Genomic DNA, 19,733 nt, shown 5'->3' on the forward strand with positions numbered 1-19,733 from the left:
TAATCTTCCTGCACAAATGGTTTTGGGTTTTCCATGGTTATCTTTTCATAATCCGGTGATTGACTGGAAAACTCAGGAAATAATCCAGTGGAGCGGATTTTGCCAGGAGAATTGCCTGGCCATATGTGTGTCCGCCGTGACTCCTAGCATTCCTGAGTCACTGCTGGATTTCGCGGATGTGTTCTCAGAGAAGGGTTGTTCAGAGTTGCCACCACATCGCCCCTATGACTGTACTATCAGGTTTAAACCTGGGGCCAAATTGCCTAAAGCTAGGATGTTTAACATCTCTGGTCCTGAGAGGCAAGCTTTAAAGGACTACATTGCTGAGAGTTTGAGCAAAGGGCACATCAGGCCTTCGTCCTCGCCTGTGGCAGCGGGGTTCTTCTTCGTTAAAAAGAAAGATGGCGGACTACGCCCGTGTCTGGATTTCTGGGAGTTAAACCAGATTACGGTTCGTGATCCATACCCTATGCCACTTATACCTGATTTGTTCAACCAGGTGGCTGGTGCTAAGTGGTTCTCCAAGCTTGACCTCAGGGGGGCGTACAACCTCAAGAGTCCGTCAAGGTGATGAGTGGAAGACGGCTTTTAATACTCCTGAGGGTCATTTTAAAAATTTGGTGATGCCATTTGGGTTGACAAACGCGCCTGCAGTGTTTCAACATTTCATAAATGATGTGCTCTCGCATGTTTTGGGGAAAATCGTTATTGTGTACTTAGATGACATTCTCATTTATTCATGCGACCGTGATACTCATTTAGAGCATGTCAGGCAGGTGTTACAGCTTCTCAGAGAGAATAAGCTCTATGCTAAACTTCAGAAATGTGTATTTTCGGTTCAGGAGTTGCCTTTCTTGGGTTATATTGTGTCCGCTTCAGGGTTTAAAATGGACGCCGCTAAGGTGCAAGCGGTGCTGAGTTGGGAACGGCCTGATAACCTAAAAGCGCTTCAGCGGTTCCTTGGGTTTTCTAACTACTATAGGAAGTTTATCAAAGATTTTTCTACCATTGTGCTAAGCCGCTTACTGACATGATGAAAAAGGGTACCAATTTCTCCGCCTGGCCTGAGGCTGCTGTGCGCGCATTCAAATTTCTTAAGAACAGTTTTGCTTCGGCCCCCATTCTGGTGCAGCCGGACGTATCGAAACCATTTACCGTGGAAGTCGATGCGTCTGAGGTTGGAGTGGGGGCGGTGCTGTCACAAGGCTCATCTTTGGGCGAGTTGCGTCCATGCGCCTACTTTACAGGGAATTGTTGGCTATCGAGTTGGCTTTTGAGGAATGGTGACACTTCTTGGAGGGGTCGGTCCACCATGTTACAGTTATCACCGACCATAAAAACCTGCTTTATCTGGAGTCAGCCAAGCGTCTGTCCCCCAGGCAGGCTCGCTGGGCATTGTTTTTCACGCGGTTTAACTTTTTTGTTACTTACCGACCGGGGTCTAAGAACACTAAAGCGGATGCTTTATCCAGGTGTTTTCCTGGGGGAGAGCCTCAGAAAGATCCGGTACCCATCCTCCAAAAAGGTGTAGTGGTCTCGGCCCTCACGACAGAGGTTGAGGCTGAGATTGCCGAGGCTCAGGTGGAGGTACCACCAGAGCTTTCCATTAACAAATCATTTGTACCGCTCCATCTTCACCTAAAGGTGTTGGGTGAGCATCATGATGCTGTCCTGGCTGGCCATCCAGGGGTTAGGGGTACCTTGGAGTTGGTGTCGCGTTGGTTTTGGTGGCCCAAAATCCGACAGGACGTGGTCTCGTACGTGTCAGCATGTACCACGTGTGCTAGGGTTAAGACGCCTCGCTCCCGTCCTGCTGGCACTTTACATACGCTAGGGGTACCCAGTAGGCCATGGACGGAGATCTCCATGGATTTTATTACAGATTTGCCCTCTTCAGCTGGGAACACGGTCATCTTAGTGGTTGTTGATCGGTTCTCAAAAATGTCTCACTTTGTGTCCTTACCTTCATTGCCTAACGCTAAGACTCTGGCTCAGGTATTTGTACAGGAGGTGGTCAGACTTCACGGGGTTCCGTCTGACGTCGTGTCTGATAGAGGTACTCAGTTTGTGGCAAAATTGTGGAAAGCATTTTGCTCACCGCTGGGGATCAAGTTGTCACATTCTTCGGCGTTTCATCCTCAGTCAAATGGTCAGACCGAGCGTATGAACCAGAATTTAGAGCAGTATTTACGCTGCTTTGTTTCTGATAATCAGGAGGAGTGGTCGAAGTTCCTTCCTTTGGCGGAGTTTGCGATAAAGAAGCACCGCCAGGAATCGTCTGGGGAGTCCCCGTTCTTTTGTGTTTACGGGCATCATCCTCAATTTTATACTCTGCGTCAGGGGGGCTCTGCTGGTGTCCCAAAGGAGGACCAGCTAGGAGCACAACTGTCATCTGTCTGGAGGAGAGCTAAACAGCGCTTGCTTAGTGTGGGAGCTAGGTACAAACGTGTGGCTGACAGCAGACGTGTGCCAGGTCCGGACCTGAGTGTGGGTGACTGGGTGTGATTGTCCACAAAAAACATCAAACTCAAAATACCATCCCTGAAATTAGGTCCAAGGTTTATTAGTCCATTTAGGGTCGCCGCCATCATTAACCCAGTAGCCTACCGATTGGAGCTTCCTACGGTTTATAAGATACACAACGTGTTCCACAGATTGTTGTTAAAAAAGGTGGTGGGTTCCGTGGACACGATGCCGACGCCATCTCCAGTTTTGGTGGATGGCAATTTGAAATCTCCAAGGTGGTTGACTCTCAAGTAGTGCGCCGCACATTACAGTACCTGGTACACTGGCGTGGTTATGGGCCGGAGGAGAGGTCTTGGGTACCAGCCTCGGACATTCATGCGGACCGGCTGGTCAGTATGCTTCACCGCCACCATCCGGACAAGCCGGGTCCTATAAGTCGTGAGGGCCCTGGGGTCCCTCGTAGAAGGCGGGGTACTGTCATGTCGGACGCTATTCACACTAGGGTGTCCGACAGACTGCGGTAATTCCGCATTCGTCCACTATGCACTCAGTGGCGCCGGCTAGATTTCATCTAGGTTGTCCGGGGTTAATCTAGCTGGTACTCGGATTGGAGGCTGGGTCTCGCCCACTGCCTTTAAATAGTCGCGCTGGACTTTGGGCGTCGCCGATTATAGCTTGTGTCTTGTGCCTGGTGATCTCGGTCTGGAGCGGTGGTCTAGGAGAGGAAATATCGTATCTGGTGGTGTATTATCCTTCGTCATATTTCTCCTTCCTATATTTGTATTTGTTTTGCCCTGTGCACATTATAGTGTTTTCCTGTGTGTCTGCGACGTGGTGCATTTTTTAGTTTTCCCTGTCTGTGCTTTCTGTAGGGGTTGGTGTGAGGTTTTATCACTGGGTGGCGGGTGGAGATTTCAGCTTAGTACTGAAACAGGAGTCAGTGTCAGGCCTGGCGGCCCAGACATGCACACCTTCAGTGTAAACTCTGGGAGAGGGACAGACAGGTATCCTTAGTCTGAGGGATATTGCAAGGGCTCGGGTAATCAGCTGTAGTCTACCCAGTACCCCCGTGACAGCCCTCTGCTGGCCTTCGCAGCCTGTGTGCCGGCCCTCGGCTGGCCATCGCAGCCTGTGTGCCGGCCCTCTGCTGGCCGTCGCAGCCTGTGTGCCGGCCCTCTGCTGGCCGTCGCAGCCTGTGTGCCGGCCCTCGGCTGGCCGTCGCAGCCTGTGTGCCGGCCCTCGGCTGGCCGTCGCAGCCTGTGTGCCGGCCCTCTCCTGGCCTTCGCAGCCTGTGTGCCGGCCCTCGGCTGGCCATCGCAGCCTGTGTGCCGGCCCTCGGCTGGCCGTCGCAGCCTGTGTGCCGGCCCTCTGCTGGCCGTCGCAGCCTGTGTGCCGGCCCTCGGCTGGCCATCGCAGCCTGTGTGCCGGCCCTCGGCTGGCCGTCGCAGCCTGTGTGCCGGCCCTCTGCTGGCCGTCGCAGCCTGTGTGCCGGCCCTCTGCTGGCCGTCGCAGCCTGTGTGCCGGCCCTCTGCTGGCCTTCGCAGCCTGTGTGCCGGCCCTCTGCTGGCCTTCGCAGCCTGTGTGCCGGCCCTCTGCTGGCCTTCGCAGCCTGTGTGCCGGCCCTCTGCTGGCCTTCGCAGCCTGTGTGCCGGCCCTCTGCTGGCCTTCGCAGCCTGTGTGCCGGCCCTCTGCTGGCCTTCGCAGCCTGTGTGCCGGCCCTCTGCTGGCCTTCGCAGCCTGTGTGCCGGCCCTCTGCTGGCCTTCGCAGCCTGTGTGCCGGCCCTCTGCTGGCCTTCGCAGCCTGTGTGCCGGCCCTCTGCTGGCCTTCGCAGCCTGTGTGCCGGCCCTCTGCTGGCCTTCAGACTCAATGCTGTAGATAGAGTATTAGTTATGTTTCCTGATGTGGGGGAGGGGGGCTATTGGCTCTGCCGGGTGTTGTAGTCCCCTAACCTGTTTTCTTCTCCCACAGTTCCTTTGTCTGAAGAACATCCGCACATTTCTGAAGGTTTGTCACGATAAGTTTGGATTACGGAACTGCGACCTCTTTGACCCCTTCGATCTCTTCGATGTCCGGGACTTTGGGAAGGTGAGTGACTGCTGCAGCCTGTCCGATCCTGTGCTCTGATGATTAGGGTGTTAATTGGAGAATGTCTGCAGTGCTTGGGCCTACTATGGGGGATACGTCATGTCTATACACCCCCTTTATGACATCTAGGTACACACACACACACACACACACACACACACACACACACACACACACACACACACACACGTTAACCCTTTCATGTCTAATTTGTTTTTTTTTTTGTTTTTTATCGAAGCTTCATCATCGCAATAGCAAGTTCTGCAACTTTCAGACACAATTTTTTCCCCATCTCAGCCTGCTTTCAGTGACTGGAAGCATTAATCGTTTATATCTAGAGGCTAAAGCTCGATCCAGGCCTCTCAGCTGCAATACAGAACCTTGGCAAAGTGCGACCCGCGGACCGAGATAGCCGTAGGGCTGAAGCACTGCACAGAGCCCTCCCCCAGGCGCCGACCAGGCGCCGACCATCCGCCACCGCTGTCCACATCCTATGGATGCAGACCGCAGTGAATACATTGGTGGAGGAGAGGCCATCTGCCCTTTCTTCCACCAATCAGCATGTGAGAGAGTCAGTGCACCCGAGACGGGTGCAGAGGCAGAGTCGGGGGAACGGAAGCGAGGCGAGTATGTGGGGGTTCGCGCTGTATATTGGGGTCTGTATGGGGGATCATGCGGTATATAGGGGAGGCCGTGTGGGGGCTCATTTGGTATATAAGGGGGCCATGTGTGGTATATAGGAGGCCTGTGTATGGCCTCATGCGATTTATAGGGGTGTCGTGTACGGCATGGTGTGGTATATGGGGGGCTGTGTGCAGGCTTGTGCGGCATATAATTCACCTCAGTGTGGGAATCTTTCCTTTTTATCTGGTCTTTCATCCTCTGCTGATCTGGTTGTTGTGGGTGGTCTCATGTGCAGTGGTCTTGGCCCCAATAGTGCAAAGGAAGACGTGAGCTAAGAACTGTGAGAGTGAAGTGTATGATGGTTTGGAGCGGCAATTATCAGGAATGTGCAGGAACCGTGTCCGGCATGTCCTTCCTTGTATGAGACCATGTATGTGCGCTGGAGGTCGAGGAAGGTTAGGTGTTAAACTTATAGATAAGTCCTGAAAATATCAAGCCCTACCCTCCTGAATCATCTTTTATATGGCCCTCCTTCTGCTTGCGTTTTATCAGATGCAATGTCGCATTATAGCAAGAAATCCTGACATCACCAGAACCTCCACCTTTAGAGACCGCAGGATTTCTTGCAGACTTTACAGTCAGAGGTTCTGGTGATGTAATGATTTCCCTTGGTTGCTTCAGGCGGAGGTTCTGGTGACGGCAGGATTTCCCTTGGTTGCTTCAGGCGGAGGTTCTGGTGATGGCAGGATTTCCCTTGGTTGCTTCAGTCAGAGGTTCTGGGGATGTCATGATTTCCCTTGGTTGGTTCTGGTGACGGCAGGATTTTCCTTGGTTGCTTCAGTCAGAGGTTCTGGTGACGTCATGATTTCCCTTGGTTGCTTCAGTCAGAGGTTCTGGGGATGTCATGATTTCCCTTGGTTGGTTCAGGCGGAGGTTCTGGTAACGGCAGGATTTTCCTTGGGTACTTCAGTCAGAGGTTCTGGTGATGTCATGATTTCCCTTGGTTGCTTCAGTCAGAGGTTCTGGGGATGTCATGATTTCCCTTGGTTGCTTCAGGCGGAGGTTCTGCTGACGGCAGGATTTCCCTTGGTTGCTTCAGGCGGAGGTTCTGGTGACGGCAGGATTTCCCTTGGTTGCTTCAGGCGGAGGTTCTGGTGACGGCAGGATTTCCCTTGGTTGCTTCAGGCGGAGGTTCTGGTGACTGCAGGATTTTCCTTGGTTGCTTCAGTCAGAGGTTCTGGTGACATCATGATTTCCCATGTTTGCTTCAGGCAAAGGATCCGGTGATGTCATGATTTCCCTTGGTTGCTTCAGGCGGAGGTTCTGGTGACTGCAGGATTTTCCTTGGTTGCTTCAGTCAGAGGTTCTGGTGACGTCATGATTTCCCATGTTTGCTTCAGGCAAAGGATCCGGTGATGTCATGATTTCCCTTGGTTGCTTCAGGCAAAGGTTCTGGTGACAGCAGGATTTCCCTTGGTTGCTTCAGGTAAAGGATCTGGTGATGGCAGGATTTCCCATGGACTTTTCAGGTGGAGGTTGTTGTGACATCAGAATGTCACAAGGTTGCTGCAGGTGATGATTTTGGCGACTTCAGGATTTCTCATGGTTGCTGCAGGTGGAGGTTCTGGTGATATGAGGATTTCCCGCGGATGCTTCAGGCGCTGAGTCTGGTAACGTCAGGATTTCCCGCAGTCGATGCAGGCGGAGGTTTTGGTCTTTTGCCATCTAAAATTGACAGTGAATTTTAAGTAGAAAGAAAAAAGATGGACATTCTTAGGTTTTTGACCTAGACTGCAATGGGATGTGACGTGTTTGTCGCCATATTGTCTTGCCTGTGGACCTCTGCGTGGGGGAAGGGGCTTCCGTGATGACCTCTCCTGCTTTCGCTGATCCTCGTTGTCAGGCCTTAGGGTACCGTCACACAGTGCAATTTTGATCGCTACGACGGCACGATCCGTGACGTCGCAGCGATTGTATGATTATCGCTCCAGCGTCGTAGACTGCGGTCACACGTTGCAATCACGGCGCTGGAGCGATGCCGAAGTCCCCGGGTAACCAGGGTAAACATCGGGTTACTAAGCGCAGGGCCGCGCTTAGTAACCCGATGTTTACCGTGGTTACCAGCGTAAAAGTAAAAAAAAACAAACCGTACATGCTCACCATCTGATGTCCGTCCGGTCCCTTGCCGTCCGCTTCCTGCTCTGACAGATCCGGCCGTACAGTGAGAGCAGAGCGCAGCGGTGACATCACCGCTGTGATCTGCTCTCACTTTCCGGCCGGCAGACAGTCAGAGCGGGAAGCGGACGGCAAGGGACCTGACGGACATCAGATGGTGAGCATGTACGGTTTGTTTTTTTTTACTTTTACGCTGGTAACCACGGTAAACATCGGGTTACTAAGCGCGGCCCTGCGCTTAGTTACCCGATGTTTACCCTGGTTACCAGCGAACGCATTGCTGGATCGCTGTCACACACAACGATCCAGCGATGTCAGCGGGTGATCAAGCGACGAAATAAAGTTCCAAACGATCTGCTACGACGTACGATTCTCAGCAGGATCCCTGATCACTGCTGCGTGTCAGACACTGCGATATCGTAACGATATCGCTAGAACGTCACGAATCGTACCGTCGTAGCGATCAAAATTGCACTGTGTGACGGTACCCTTAGGAAGATTCCAGCAGGATCTTCATGACCTTAATGTTAATTCTTTCACTCCATGAGGCTCATCCTACCCCCTGGTGCTGCTGCCTTTGTGGTGGTATGATGGGGGAAGTCATCCAGATAAGTATTACATTATAGGGGGGTGCAGCACTGTTCTGTCTTCACCTGGATCACATGTAGTTGTGGCCAGCGGGGACTCTGGCACATTCCATGACAATGTGCGAAGCCTCAATGTTGCATCAGGTGCATGTTGGAGATGGGCTTGTGTGCACATTGTGAGGTCGGGGGTCTCATGTTGAGTACTGCTTTTATGTTTATTAATTGCGCCGCCGTGCGGGTCTGTACTATTTTGGGACGGTGATGCCGGTCAGAGCTATTGATCTGTATGCCTACGGCATCCTGTGCCACTTATCTCTGGCTGATATTAGTCTGCTTTTACTCTACTTCTGCTGGGAAAAAACACCATTTATAAAACCTGGAATAAGTAAGTCTATGACTGTACACAATTGGCCTCCAGTAGATGCCGTGGTGCCCCCCAGCGTGAGGAGCGAGGAGTTAAGGTACCGTCACACTAAACGATATCGCTAGCGATCCGTGACGTTGCAGCGTCCTCGCTAGCGATATCGTTTAGTTTGACACGCAGCAGCGATCAGGATCCTGCTGTGATGTCGCTGGTCGCTGAATAAAGTCCAGAACTTTATTTGGTCGTCCGATCGCCGTGTATCGTTGTGTTTGACACCAAAAGCAACGATACCAGCGATATTTTACACTGGTAACCAGGGTAAACATCGGGTTACTAAGCGCAGGGCCGCGCTTAGTAACCCGATGTTTACCCTGGTTACCAGCGTAAAAGTAAAAAAAACAAACAGTACATGCTCACCTGCGCGTCCCCTGCCGTCCACTTCCTGCTCTGACTGATCGCTGGCCCTAAAGTGAAAGTGAAAGCAGAGCGGTGACGTCACCGCTGTGCTGTTAGGGCCGGAGCTCAGTCAGTGTCAGGAAGCAGACGCTGGGGGACGCGCAGGTGAGTATGTACTGTTTGTTTTTTTTACTTTTACGCTGGTAACCAGGGTAAACATCGGGTTACTAAGCGCGGCCCTGCGCTTAGCAACCCGATATTTACCCTGGTTACCCGGGGACCTCGGCATCGTTGGTCGCTGGAGAGCGGTCTGTGTGACAGCTCTCCAGCGATCAAACAGCGACGCTGCAGCGATCGCCATCGTTGTCGCTATCGCTGCAGCGTCGCTTAATGTGACGGTACCTTTTCATAGGATTAATGAGAAGTGGCACAGATATTGGCTGCTTCTCTGGTTTCACTTAAGGTACCTTCACACGAAACGACATCGCTAGCGATCCGTGACGTTGCAGCGTCCTCACTAGCGATATCGTTTCGTTTGACACGCAGCAGCGATCAGGATCCTGCTGTGATGTCGCTGGTCGCTGAATAAAGTCCAGAACTTTATTTGGTCGTCCGATCGCTGTGTATCGTTGTGTTTGAAAGCAAAAGCAACGATACCAGCGATGTTTTACACTGGTAACCAGGGTAAACATCGGGTTACTAAGCGCAGGGCCGCGCTTAGTAACCCGATGTTTACCCTGGTTACCAGCGTAAAAGTAAAAAAAAAAAACAGTACATGCTCACCTGCGCGTCCCCCAGCGTCTGCTTCCTGACACTTACTGAGCGCCGGCCCTAAACTGAAAGTGAAAGCACAGCGGTGACGTCACCGCTGTGCTGTTAGGGCCGGAGCTCAGTCAGTGTCAGGAAGCGGACGCCGGGGGACGCGCAGGTGAGCATGTACTGTTTGTTTTTTTTACTTTTACGCTGGTAACCAGGGTAAACATCGGGTTACTAAGCGCGGCCCTGCGCTTAGCAACCCGATGTTTACCCTGGTTACCCGGGGGCCTCGGCATCGTTGGTCGCTGGAGAGCGGTCTGTGTGACAGCTCCCCAGCGATCAAACAGCGACGCTGCAGTGATCAGCATCGTTGTCGCTATCGCTGCAGCGTCGCTTCGTGTGAAGGTACCTTTAGGACGCAGAGTGATGCTGGATGTGTCGCCATTCATACACAGAGACACTATCAGGACTGAATAGAAATCTGCCGTCAGATGGGTGATGACCCACTGCAAGTTCTATAATGGCGGCCCTTATCAGATATGTCAATATAATATCTCTTGACAGTTGGGCACTGTAGTTTAGGGGTGTTGGGTCATGGGGTGACGGTTGAGTGCTGTGTTATTCAGGTAGCTCAGTCATGGGATGACGGCCGGGCGCTGTGTTATTCAGGGGGCTCAGTCATGGGATTACGGTTGGGCACTGTTATTCGGGGGACCCACTCACAGTGTGACGGTTGTACACTTTTTTGGGGGGCCCAGTCTTGGTGTGACAGTCATGTACTGTTATTCGGTGGGCCCAGTAATGGGGTTATTGTTGGACACTGTTATTTGGGGGGGGGGGGGGGGGAAGGGGAACAGTCATGGGGTGACTGAGTACCGTGTTATTCAGGGAGCTCAATCATGGGATGGCAGTCATTCACTGTTATTCGTGGGGACCCAGTCATGGTGTGACGGTCGGGTGCAATGTTATTGGGGGGTATTCAGTTCTTATCTTCTGATCCTGTCACCACGGCTGCTCATTATCCTCTCAATGCAGCCAGCATTTATCAGGCGCTGCCCCATTATCTCACTGATAATAACCGTTCTGTAATATTACATGTCTCATTGTGCCGAGATGACAGGAAATGAGCACGGTCACATAATACAGCACCTGAGCGGTGGGGTTCTCGTCCTGTTCATAGTGACTGCTGACAATGGAGGATCCGCCTGCATCTGCCGCTTACCAGTGTGCCTGCTGTGTCCATATAGTGCAGCATGCCTACACTAATGGCTGATAACAGGGAGCGCTAGATTGGTCAGTGTTGTCGATAAGATGGTGGGATATCACTGTCTGCTGCATATAATGATCAGACCGTTCCACTGTATGGCTCCAGGAGGAGTGTGGTAAATTGCCGATCGTTCCATGTGGTGGGGGTGCCAGCGCTGCGTTGTCTCAATAACCAATTCTTATCTTAGCCATTTGCAAACAGTTTAATGAGTAAAGTCTTTGTTGGCTACATGGAGTGAAGTCAGTAACTCCATCCGCACCGCAGCGACACAGACCCCGTTGCCTGACTGTCTCCACTAATAATACTTGCTCTTGACCTGTACTAAAGTGGATCTCGCTGCAGATTTCACAGCTCTTTATACAGAGATCTCTGTGATCCTTTATTATAAACCAGTAGCATTATAGGATGTGAATGGAGATCTGAAGAGAAGTTGAATGCCCCCTTCACCACCCCCTTCTCGTTCTTTTGTGGACCCCGGGGATGAGTCTTCCCCTCCCGGTCACTTGCCCCGAACACTGCGCTCTTTCATTATCACTGAGGGGATGGAAGTATCTGCTCAATAGAGGCCTTGCCCCAGGCCTCTCCCATAATGCCCTGGGAAAAAGGGTCACTGTACAGAGGGAGGTGACTGATAGATGTTGACAAAGGGTTAATCGCAAATGTGCCCATAACTTCCATATTCTCTGCACCCCCATTAGGTGTGAGAGGCTGAAGACATGGCCATGGGGGGCGGATGCCAGGGATATTCAGGGGTCCTCGGGATACGTTTTCTCACGGCTCTTCAGCTCTGGGTCTTCATGGCTGCAGCGAGCATACCAGCTGTCCGATGCTGATTGAAAGTCTCTGGTAATGTGGTGGGTGTGTCCCCTGCAGTCCCAGATGTCCGTGCAGTTCTCTCACTCCACAGTTGATATCTCCCTCCCGGCTGCAAGACTCCCAGATCATAATCGAAAGAGACAGATGTGACGATTGTCTCCACAGCTGATGAGACACACAGAAATAGGTGGCACTCGGGTGATAGCCAGAATACCACGTGGAAGCAGCAACCAGATTGTGTCCTCAGATGACAAAATATTTGATATATTGATGGAAAAACCAAACATCGTTTCGGGGCATCCTCCAACTCTGGACTGCAGCTGGGGGTGTTCTCCAAGACCAAACAAGCCCTGTGTGGCATCTTACAACTCTGGACCACCGCCACTGGGCATCCTCCAACTCTGGACCACCGCCACTGGGCATCCTCCAACTCTGGACCACCGCCACTGGGCATCCTCCAACTCTGGACCACCGCCACTGGAAATCCTCCAACTCTGGGCATCCTCCAACTCTGGACCACCGCCACTGGGCATCCTCCAACTCTGGACCACCGCCACTGGGCATCCTCCAACTCTGGACCACCGCCACTGGGCATCCTCCAACTCTGGACCACCGCCACTGGGCATCCTCCAACTCTGGACCACCGCCACTGGGCATCCTCCAACTCTGGACCACCGCCACTGGAAATCCTCTACCTTGGCGCGATAGACTGGGATCCCAGGCCCTGTGACCTTGGCGCGATAGACTGGGATCCCAGGCCCTGTGACCTTAGTGCAATAGACTGAGATCACAGGCTACATCGCTCGTTCACAATGGGGACAGGGGGTTTCAGGCTCCCACACACTTATCTATTAATTCTCAGAGGCATAAAGGGGTTATCATCCCAATTTGCAAATTCTTTGTAGCCCAGGTGATGATAGGACCATGGCAAGGATCGGTGCAGCTTGTTTCCAAGGAAACATCTTAAATTGTCTCTTAAGTGTTTGGGTGGTGACAAATCTGAGCAGGTGCTGCTCCCTCCAGTGTTTGCTTTAACATGGCTGATGGCAAGCAGGGTGACATGGAGGGGCGGTCAGTGCACAGTAAAGCAATATTCTGCTGCCTTCCCGCTGGTGCCAATTTCCAGCCCTCATCACATGTAAATCTGCGTAATCTGTACGGATAGATGGCAACTTGTCCTGTTGTATAGTGATGTGCTGCCTCCTTCGCGACCCCTGTTGGTGCATCACCTGGTGCGCGCCCTCCCGTTCCTGGTGCGTGACCTCTTCCTGGTGGGCGCCCTTCCCTTCCTGGTGGGCCGCCTTTTGTCTGCACCTCGACATGTTGCCGCGCTGAACATCATGATGTCATATGCAGCATCCATGTTGTCTGATATGCGCACCCGGCGTCTGGGGTCCTATAGATGATGGACGCTCCCGGCTATGAGCTCACAGTCCCGGAGGATGCCGACGCAGTATCATTATCCAGATTCCCGTCTGGCAGCGCAGCTCATTTTCCTGTCTCTGCAGAGAGATATCCCCGGAGTTGTGGCGTCAGGTGACTTTAACACTGTCCGCACCCACCTGACAACCTTTATTTCTTTCTGTTGTTGAGCACCGTGAAGCGAAAAAGCCCAAACTTCTAAAGTTATTGTATTAATGATGGTGATGTCTCTGAAATGATGAATGTGCCATTCAGTAACTACATCTGCGTCTCCTCACGTCTTCCTCCGTCGGCTCATCCTGAGACATCATCTGGTCGGTGGGAGATCAGTCTTGTCACTTTCACATATCATTAGACGCAATCATTAGCTCCTGAGCGAGCTCCCAAGCGTAGCAAGTGAATGATACAGAACCTGATGAAGGCGAGCGGAGCTCTGTACTCCTGCAGGGGCGACGTACTGTGGTGGCTAAATGTCACCATCCTCGCTTACAGAGCGCCGTATAGGTCACAGGAGAGAATTGATCTGTCCACATGATAGCCCACAGCCGACTTGTAAGCACTGATCCCGCTTACAGGGGTGACCTTTTCCTGGGTCATGTGACAGGGGGTACTTACTTTTTTACACCACCCGTTTACCCAGTAATGGCGGCCGTTAACCCTTTCAGAGGCTACACCTTACGTCCTGGTTCTTGTTCCTTTTCTGTGGGTGGTTTAACCCCTCAGGTGCTGTATCTCCTCGCTGTTCTCTGTACGTGTGTGTGGGGTGCTGCGCCGTGTCTCACCCCGGGGTGTTAGCCCATAGACGAGAGTTATTTCTGGATTTCCCCTTCCTGTCCTCGCTCGGGGATCAGCGTTATTCTTGGCAGCCGGCATCCTCTCTTGCGCGTTTTCTATATCCCCTTTGTTACTGTCCTGAGCGCTTCATGTGCTTCATCACAACGGACAGATGAGCGACGAACGCCAGCAGATCCGGATGGAAACGCTCAGTGTTTCCATTGTTTATCAGGGGGTGTTTAGCCGGAGCCTCCTGCTGCATGAGTACGGTGCCAGCGAGTGAGATGTTAGGGCACAGCTGCCTCTTGTGTGTGATGTCATCACTTTCTGGGGTCCTTGTTGCCCCACATCCTCCTCCGAGCTCTGTACTGGTGTTTTGTATCTCTGCTCAGATTAATACAATGTATTCCTCACCATCCTGCACTGCTGCCATCCTCAGTGTAGCTTTATCACCTACCTGCTCTGAGCGTTTAGGAATAAGGAGCAGTGATATAACCTCCCACGACTCCTCACACAGGGCAGGGGCAGAGACTGAGGTCTTGGGGTCCCGTCCTGCAGCCGCCATTGTTTTTAACTGTTCTTGTTTTTAACTGTTCTTGTAGCTGTCACCAGTCACAATCAGACGAGTGGATACACATTGATCTGTCATTTTCTATTGCGCTGCTCTCGGTTATTCTGCATGGCGCTCACTCCATCCCCCGCATCGTCATCTCCCCTGTAATTACACTGCTGAGGTGAATAGAACACTTTTAATTTCCTGAAAATTTCCGTAATTTTCCCATCGCCCTGAAGAGAATAGAGGAAATGATCGCCGCTGATCGTTCACTTCATTACCGCCCCTTCAGTAATGAAGCGCAGTCTGTAGAGAAGTGAACCGTGGTGATCGTGGCGTGCCCCACGGTACTATATTAGAGCTTTGGCCTTCCAACAGTATGTGTCTGAGGTTGAACTACAAGTCCCAGTGTTTCTTCATGTTCTCTGTAATGTGATATGATGCCGTTATGAATGGGTCTGGTGACATAACTGATGGGAGTGTATAAAGAAAGTAGGCAATATGAACAGAGTGGTAGTGTAAAGTACAGTGGTCGGGGGCTTTTCAGACATACACAATCCAGCTTTGCTGCAGTCGGAATGGAGCAGAGCCATGGTATAAAGCATGGAGGAGGGCCATCACTGATGTAAAACGTCACCAGATTTGGTTGTAATCTAATGAGAGAAAAGAATGGATCCACCTCTCTCGCCTTTTGGGGGGTTTTCAGCTGTGACTTGTCCACATGAGCTCCCATGTGTAGCCTGATCTGACCAGAACCTTTCATCTTAAACTGATTGCAAACTTGTCATTATTCTGCATCTGGTGCAGCGTTCTGGACACACAGGCTCAGTCACCCCCTAGTGAGCCGAGTGCTGGAGGACATACTCGGTCACCTCCTTCTGAGCCGAGTGCTGGAGGACATACTCGGTCACCTCCTTCTAATGAGCCGAGTGCTGGAGGACATACTCGGTCACCTTCTAATGAGCCGAGTGCTGGAGGACACACTCGGTCACCTCCTTCTAATGAGCCGAGTGCTGGAGGACACACTCGGTCACCTCCTTCTAATGAGCCGAGTGCTGGAGGACATACTCGGTCACCTTCTAATGAGCCGAGTGCTGGAGGACATACTCGGTCACCTCCTTCTAATGAGCCGAGTGCTGGAGGACATACTCGGTCACCTTCTAATGAGCCGAGTGCTGGAGGACACACTCGGTCACCTCCTTCTAATGAGCCGAGTGCTGGAGGACACACTCGGTCACCTCCTTCTAATGAGCCGAGTGCTGGAGGACACACTCGGTCACCTCCTTCTAATGAGCCGAGTGCACACTTATTCGCCCCACAACCAGGTCTGTGGTTCTTATCACTGCTTGTCAGGGAATGAACAGAGCCTCTGTGGAAAATAGGGTTTTATCGTCAGCTGCCAGAGGGGGAAGGAGAGAAGTTTGAGGCTAATATTTACAGTTTGATACATTAAGTATGGACAACATGGATATTTTTGTGTTACTTGATTTCCCATTTGGCTGTTGTGTTACAGTGGCACAGCTTCTTGGGTCCTGACCTCTGTCCTCTGTGCTGTAGACTGGGGTCCAGTATGTGTCCGTCGCTCTCGCCAATTCCAGGAAAGCCGGATGCTGGTCAGTATAGCCGCCATTACTCACACAGTGGTTGTCTCGTTCGGAGCATCAGTTGCACAGCAATATATTCAGATGTGAGGTTCTTGTTACTTTCTCTTCTCAAATGTCCTGGATGACGGTGCTGCCATCTTGGTTTCAGACGGTAATTGTCGATTCCATCGGACTTGTGCTGTAAGCGAAGATCTGGTGATGCTTCTCGCTCGACTGCTGATTTCTCTTAGGGAAGCAAATTGTTAATGATCGGTGGTGGGCGTTGCTGATCTCAGCGACAGCACATGGGGCCAGTATGGATGTAGGAATGAATATTTCATGGATATCCGGAAGCATGGGCCGCACGAAGGAGGCGACGACGCTGATGATACAAGACACTGCTTAAATTTTAGGGAAAATTCTCATAGTTTATTTATAACGACCGCGCAGATTCCACCGGAGCAGAAGATTCCTGCACGAAACTCGCGGAACTGTGTATGTACATGTGTAGCGCCCCATGTGCAGGGCGAGCTGTCTGCTCAGAGTCTGTGCTGTAACTTTATAACTGTAATACATGGCATTGCTGGGAGCCTTGTGGCTGAGCGCTGCTTCCATCTGTTCCAAGTCTGTGATGGCGTTTACAGTCACTAGATTTACCATCCTGGACGTATGGTCCCTATAATGACTGTGGTGCGCCAGCCCCCGCTGACGGCTCTGCTTTCTACAGCCAATGGCTCTTACCTCCCCCTGGCACCCAGCGACTGCTCTGTGCTTTTTCTGAACCCCGCTGATGGATTTGTTCTTTTCCCCTTGGCCACCCGCTGACTGCTGTGCGCTTACCCCCTGACACCGCTGATGGTTATGTGCATCCGCCTCAGTTCTTGCCGAAGACTCTGTGCTTCCCCCTGGCCCCTGCCAACAACACTGTGCTCCCCCCCATGGCCCTCCCGGAAAGCTCTGGGATCCAGCCCGCGCCACCTCTCACTATGGGGGTTCTTCCCCTTTTCCCATCTCCATCCATGAGGTTATTGTGTTATTGACCCCCCCCCCCCCTTCTCCACCAGGAATCAATATTCATATAATTCCTCGCAGGCAGCTGCCACATCCGTCTCCTCTCTGCCCAACCCGTGCAGCCGCCTCACACTTCACTCTATCACTGCTTTTGTTTTTTTTTCATTTATTGAATATCAGATCCTGACTACACTCTGATGTTCACTGTTACAGGAGCTCGTCTCAGGGCGGGTGTCTGCCTCCAAGCTTGCTGACCGTTTCCATGACCGGCTCCCTTTGATTACTGATGACCCATGACATCAGACGTCGTACGTCATTACCCCGGACTTTGTGTGACCCCATTGCCCCCAGCGCTGCACTATTACTTCATTTAATTTTACTACTGGTGCCTCATGACAAGCCTGGCACAGTGAGCAGTCATCGTTCACAGCGTCCCATTCCGAAAAAAGCATATGAGAAAAGATAAGGGGTTGGATCGTGTGTTCTTCCCTCCTGTGTCCTCATGTATAATGCATGTCTGCTCCTGCATTGTGGTCAGCCGCCACTCCTCTGTGACTTCCCGCTGCGTTGCTGTCTTTTATGTTGTCTCCTTATTGTGCTGAGATCTTTACTTATAGGGGAGGGGATCATGATGGCAGCGGACGTCCTGACACATGGGGACGATTCTCGCTGTGTGTATAGTGCTGACGCCGCAAACAGTGACTCCGTGATGATCCACCATGATACATAGGAGCTTATTATTACTGCTGCCTTGTTGGAAGATGAGGGGCCAGTTACCAAAATGAGCCTAATCACACAGACCCTTCAGCTACTGGTCAGAAGAATGAACCTCCAGATCTGTATTCACTCTTCTGCTGGTTGGAAACTGTCTGTAAGCATGCGGACAGTCACCCACATAATGAGCTCTGCAATATTGGGGGCAGTAGCGCTACAGTTCACCAAAACAAGTTGTAAGAAGACAGTGGATTTCAGCTCTGAAGGTATCGGAACTGAAAATGAATGTGACAATTTATCTCAGTGGAAGGAGCCTACACCAGCGGGAAGGGTTCAGCTCATGAGGCCCCAAGACTAGCAGAAACGATTCCTACAAACATGGCTGCCATGTCATGTTGTGCTGCAAAGCATGGTCTCCCCCCTCCGCCGTGATGCAGAGCAGCGCCTCCCCCTCAATCGTGCTGCAAAGTGTCGCCTCCTACATCGTTAATGCTGCAGAGCATCGCCTCTTCTGTCGTGCTGCAGGGCTGCGCCGCCTCTCCCTCCGTCAGGCTGCAGGGCTGGGCCGCCTCTCCCTCCGTCGGGCTGCAGGGCTGCGCCACCTCTCCCTCCGTCGGGCTGCAGGGCTGCGCCGCCTCTCCCTCCGTCGGGCTGCAGGGCTGCGCCGCCTCTCCCTCCGTCGGGCTGCAGGGCTGCGCCGCCTCTCCCTCCGTCGGGCTGCAGGGCTGCGCCGCCTCTCCCTCCGTCGGGCTGCAGGGCTGCGCCGCCTCTCCCTCCGTCAGGCTGCAGGGCTGGGCCGCCTCTCCCTCCGTCGGGCTGCAGGGCTGCGCCGCCTCTCCCTCCGTCGGGCTGCAGGGCTGCGCCGCCTCTCCCTCCGTCGGGCTGCAGGGCTGCGCCGCCTCTCCCTCCGTCGGGCTGCAGGGCTGCGCCGCCTCTCCCTCCGTCGGGCTGCAGGGCTGCGCCGCCTCTCCCTCCGTCGGGCTGCAGGGCTGCGCCGCCTCTCCCTCCGTCGGGCTGCAGGGCTGCGCCGCCTCTCCCTCCGTCGGGCTGCAGGGCTGCGCCGCCTCTCCCTCCGTCGGGCTGCAGGGCTGCGCCGCCTCTCCCTCCGTCGGGCTGCAGGGCTGCGCCGCCTCTCCCTCCGTCGGGCTGCAGGGCTGCGCCGCCTCTCCCTCCGTCGGGCTGCAGGGCTGCGCCGCCTCTCCCTCCGTCGGGCTGCAGGGCTGCGCCGCCTCTCCCTCCGTCGGGCTGCGACACCTTTCACTCCTTCGGGCTGCAGAGCGTTTCTCGGTCAGCTTGTCCTTCCCATAGTGGTAGCACAGATGAAGGGGGCTGTCTCCTGCCTGCCACACATCAGTCTCATAGATTGTAAGTTTGTGAGCAGCAGAACCCTCATTCCTCCTGGTATCTGTTTTATGTGTTATTCTGTAATGTCTCTATTGTTGGTATAAGTCCTCTCTAAAATGTAGAGTGCTGCGGAATATGTTTACGCTATGGAAATAGAAATAAAAGTTAAATTTATGACTGCTGGAGGCAGTGAGGGGTCCGTGCAGGGTCAGCCTTTGGAATCTGGGTGAAAACCTGCATGGCTTCTCCCCTGAGACACGTCTGCCATGTTACCCTGCAATTCATATCATACAAATGTGGGAAAGCTGGAGGAATGTTTCCACTCACTGACAGCACACTGAACTTGCAGAACTGCTGAGGCTTTACTTGCATAGGACTGCAGCCTCCCCGAGTGACCATGTTGTAATGATGTATGTGTCACCGGGGTGATTGGTGGCCCTGGGGTCAGAGGCTTCAGCAGCACAGATGGATACATGGGGGAGGGGTTTGCAGACGCACTCATCATGTCTGGTTTTTTTTGCAGGTCATCTCTGCGCTGTCCAAGATCTCATATCACGTCATTGCCCAGAACAAAGGGATACGGTAATTATAACTATATAATGTCTCCGTAGCCAATCAGCAGAGCCTCACGGGTCCCCCAATAGCGGAAGCCGGTGGTCCTTGTGATGTCACTGACATCTTGTGTCCTATGTGTAAGCCGTCGTCAGAGGGGCAGGGCTCTCTTAGGACTATTGGGATCACCATGACGACGGTCTCCTGCGCAGCCGTGGATCTGGTGACATCTGATTTTCTCGT

The 19,733-nt window shown here is 52.7% G+C and overlaps 1 protein-coding gene across 13 annotated transcripts in view; it reads left to right on the forward strand.

Annotated features, from left to right (window-relative positions):
• VAV2 (vav guanine nucleotide exchange factor 2) overlaps positions 1-19,733 on the forward strand; it is an 84,978-nt gene that overhangs the window by 17,596 nt on the left and 47,649 nt on the right. For all 13 annotated transcript variants that reach the window (XR_013221247.1, XR_013221248.1, XM_077284825.1 and 10 more), the window contains exons 2-3: positions 4,436-4,552; positions 19,462-19,520. Coding sequence is in view for 11 of the 13 variants with exons in the window: in XM_077284825.1 (XP_077140940.1) it covers positions 4,436-4,552; positions 19,462-19,520 (176 nt within the window). In the remaining 2 variants the exon portion in view is untranslated. The remainder of the gene's footprint in view (positions 1-4,435; positions 4,553-19,461; positions 19,521-19,733) is intronic.

This window comes from Ranitomeya variabilis, chromosome 2 (assembly GCF_051348905.1).
Source record: "Ranitomeya variabilis isolate aRanVar5 chromosome 2, aRanVar5.hap1, whole genome shotgun sequence".
NCBI classification, from domain to species: domain Eukaryota; kingdom Metazoa; phylum Chordata; class Amphibia; order Anura; family Dendrobatidae; genus Ranitomeya; species Ranitomeya variabilis.